This window comes from Cornus florida, unplaced genomic scaffold (genome assembly GCF_030987335.1).
Source record: "Cornus florida cultivar Cherokee Brave unplaced genomic scaffold, ASM3098733v1 CherokeeBrave_3.0.0_Hap2_Chr09, whole genome shotgun sequence".
Taxonomy (NCBI): Eukaryota; Viridiplantae; Streptophyta; class Magnoliopsida; order Cornales; family Cornaceae; genus Cornus; species Cornus florida.
This window is the reverse complement of record NW_026775579.1, coordinates 94323884-94327753: the sequence shown is the minus strand read 5'-3', so window position 1 is coordinate 94327753 and position 3870 is coordinate 94323884. Positions and strand designations below refer to the sequence as shown.

The window sequence follows — 3870 nt, the reverse complement described above, 5'->3', positions numbered from 1 at the left end:
TAGTAGGGAGCTAGAACTTCCATAATTTTGAAACAAAATATCAATCCCAAGACAAAAACTCAAGGCATTATGTTCTTTGAACATTAAAATAGACAAAAAGGCAACTACAATCGTAGGTAGGCTCGTGTTGTGTTGCCCCATCACCAGCTCAGAATATCCCGGCAAGGAGATTCGCAGCAGTGGAGATAGCAGCACCAGTAATGGCACATTGCACAACTTGCTCATGGGAAGAATTATCCGATGTGATTGCCAGTGCCATCCCTGTAATTGCTCCTGCAACAGCACTGTTTTTCTGCACCACACAAAATTAGAAGAAAAAAAAAAAAAATCAATTAATCTTATTCCGAGACTATCAACAAAAAAACTTGGAACATGATGCATCCAATTCCCAGTATAAACATCAGTCTCGAGTTTAGGAGTCGGAACAGAACTGATGGCATTTTGTCCACATGATACGCTTATAAGGCTTTACATGCTGATGAAGTCAATGAGATAGGAGTAAATTGATATTTGTTAGCACTACATATACGTAGTATATATATTGATATTGCTATTGCTCAGACTGTCTATTTATTTATTTGGACCAAACAGAGAGATTTAAAATAATATTAACATTATGCTTGTAACCAAGCCTCTTTCCAAATTACGCCTAAAGTCTGTAAGCAAAGAAGAGACTGCCATATTCGTCTTAAAAAGGAGCTAATAAAATTTCGACAGAGAATCTCAAAGTGGATTTATTGTTTGGGGTGCTCCTTCAAAGGAACTACACTCTGACAAATGCCCATCCATTTCACATCTCATAATAATGAAATCAAAACAAGAGGAAGAGGAAATTAATTACCATCATTTGACCGATTCCTATATTTGATGAAAATGTAAGGACACATAAAGCCACTAACACACCAAATAAGAGATATCATGGAAATGATAAGTAGCATTACCCAATCATGAGTTCCACGAGCCTCTTTCAGCCCATAGGTGAGACCAGAGTACATTCCTGCAGCCACTCCTGCAGTAAAAAAACAGAATGGCAGTCTTCCCTTTCATCATAAATACAACACATATACAAAGAGCTCGGGCATAATTACAAGCTTAGAACAATATTAGGGTCACGTCTTGAAATATATGCCATAGTTCAAATAGCAGCCGGTACAGCCCAACTATAAATTAATCTTCCCTACAGAAAATGAGAAATTGCCCATGAAATAACAGGGCATGGTAACAATAAACTCTGATATCTCATTAACTTTAATTAGAAATCGCCCATCGAATAACAGGGCAAGGTAACAATAAACTCTGATATCTCATTAACTTTGTGTTGGTGTCTATTTTCCAAACAGTTGGTCCTAAGCACAGAAAATAGTGGTGTGCACGTAACAGCTAGCTAATTGAGCAATTATTCAATCTTCTTAAAGCACGAATGCTAAAGATTGAGACAACGAGATAGTCCAGTCAGCCATTTCATGCCTATTCTAGAGTTTTAAAAAGAACAAGAAAAGACAACGGTGCACACACTTACCCCACTGTAGAGATTCTTTTCCAGTACTCTTCACCTGAATAACATTTTCCAAGATCAGACATGATTAACAAGCGCTGATTAGTTAGTAAACTAATTAACTAACTAATTTATTTCTCTACCCTTGAGGTTGGGCGACCGCAGAGGCAGTAAATCAACCATAGTGATCCCAAACAAGAAGAAAGGGGAAAAAAAACAGAAAAAGGAAAGAAACTGGGTAGGTTTCAAACTTACCAAGGCTTCAATAGACTTTCTGTTGTTTTCTCCTGAAAAGCAGATACAGAACAAAGGTTAAAACACACACACACTGACACAGAGAATGGGACTTCCCAAGTTAAATTGAATTGAGCAGCAAATAAAACATATGTAACTCTATGTAATGTGCCACGATATTCAAACAAATATACACAGGCCAGACGACGAATATAGAAAAATACATTGCAGGCTGAGTCTCCCCCGAAAAAATGTCCCAATACAAGATTTCATTCATATCCTAACTCCATATACAACAATGGAGGATTTTTAATCTGTTGCGTGACTGTACAAACTTTAAAATGAGAATCACACAGCCACAAATGGCCACTATGAGAAATTACTTTTCTCTAAACAAACTAGAGACCTCCTAATAAATAAATTTTAGGTAGTAATTAATAAAGTAAAAAAACAAAGCATATCATGAGTTGCAAACCACAGCGAAGACGAAATGTGAAGCAAGCGAATGAAATTAGGGAGGTGAAGTAGGTATGTACCTTTGAGATCTGGAAAACGATGCTTCTTGCTACCTGTTATCTCCGGTGGTAAACCGCCAGTATCCCCACCCGTACCTGAGAGACAAAACATAATATAATTGAACAAACACACACATATATAAATATATATATATATATATATATATATATGGATCTGACCATCAACAGTGGTGAAAAAAGCCTCGCGAGACACGGCCTGAACCGCTCCAATCTGTAATTGGAAGTGATGATCATCGGTTAAGAGACAGAGATCAAGACACATGCATATATTGTATAGAGAGAGAAAGTGAGAAATGTATGAATGTGTGTGTGTGTATATATATATATATAAACGTACACCAGCGGCTTTAAGGAAACTTTCGGTGACGCGGTTGAGGAGAGGGTGACCGAGATCAAAGAAACCGCCCTTGTCAAAGCTGCGAAACTCATCCAGCAGTGTTCGTGTCTCCATATTGCTACTCATCTTTAATTAATTACTACTATTTTCTTCTTCTTCTTCTTCTTCTTCTTCAATATCCTGTACTGGTCTGGTCGGTTTAGAGAGAGAGAGGGGGGGAATGAGTGAGAGAGAGTAGAAGTAATAAGAAGAGGTTAGAGTAGGACACGCGTAGCATTCCCCTTACGTGTCGATTTTCTTCAACGACACCCGCGTCCTTCGTTTTGAATGCCTCGCGGTTTGCTTCCTTTAAGGAACAAAGACCGGACTTAAATTTCAAAATTCAGTTTTTCTATATTAAGAATTGAAGAGAGACTGTTCTTTGTTCTTCAAAAAAAATCCACTCATACAAGGTTTAATCATAATGGATTTATTTAGGCCCGTTTAATTGCTTTGTATTTTTACTTTGATTGAAGTAGAAACAATGTTTTACTTTATGTTCAACATTATTTGAAAGTTTGTTTGGTAACGTAAACTTGTTATATTGTAAGTTTAAAATTTGGAATGGTTAGTTAATGTAATACAGTTGCTTTGCTACAGTAACAAAGCAAACAAAAGCATCGTACTTTTGTTTCGCTACAGTACACTAGTAAGGATTAACAATCAATTATAATATACTTTATCATATATTTTTCTTACTTTACCCTGTTTTACTCTCTTAAATTCTACTTTGTTCCTAATGTGAAATTTGATTTCTACATTATTATAATTTGAGAATATTGTATCTTAATGCACCTTCACATATTATAAAATTTCCAAATATTGTATGTTTCACAATCGAGAGATCAACTCTGATTGTTTGATGTGTGTTTGAGCCCCCACTCCACTACTGACATTTGACTCGAAACGATTTTCTTATTTCGACGGGACCCTTGATACCAAAAAAAAAGCCCACAAATTTTAAATTTAATCTAATCGATTAATTATTTCTGTAGTATGCTCAGAGAAATGGCCGTTCAGATGAGATACCAAAACAAGTAAAAGCGTCCAGTCTCCTAATAATATACACACCATAAACTTCAACAACACAAACCAAAAATCTCAGAGAGAATTCAGGAAAAAAATAAAATCTCACAAAGAGGACTGTAAAAGACTTGGAAGTTATACATTAAAAATCTGTAAGATTTCTGAATTTTGGACACATTCTAATTGGAAATACCATTACTCAA

The 3870-nt window shown here is 35.9% G+C and overlaps 1 protein-coding gene across 1 annotated transcript; it reads right to left on the bottom strand.

Annotated features, from left to right (window-relative positions):
- Nucleotides 1-2905, bottom strand: LOC132275339 (outer envelope pore protein 16-2, chloroplastic-like). The gene is made up of 7 exons (XM_059776804.1): nucleotides 2603-2905; nucleotides 2425-2476; nucleotides 2266-2340; nucleotides 1751-1782; nucleotides 1520-1553; nucleotides 942-1009; nucleotides 1-292 (listed from the first exon to the last, which is right to left on the bottom strand). The coding sequence occupies exons 1-7, from the start codon at nucleotides 2726-2728 to the stop codon at nucleotides 149-151; spliced, it is 531 nt and encodes a 176-aa protein (XP_059632787.1). The 5' UTR covers nucleotides 2729-2905; the 3' UTR covers nucleotides 1-148.
- Between the last annotated feature and the right edge of the window lie 965 nt (nucleotides 2906-3870).

Coding starts and splice junctions, on each gene's coding strand:
- LOC132275339 (XM_059776804.1), bottom strand. CDS start 2,728: ATGAGTAGCAATATGGAGACACGAACACTGCTGGATGAGTTTCGCAGC. Junction 1,554..1,750: donor GAAAGTCTATTGAAGCCTTG/GTAAGTTTGAAA, acceptor AATGTTATTCAG/GTGAAGAGTACTGGAAAAGA. Junction 1,010..1,519: donor AAAAGAATCTCTACAGTGGG/GTAAGTGTGTGC, acceptor TTTTTACTGCAG/GAGTGGCTGCAGGAATGTAC.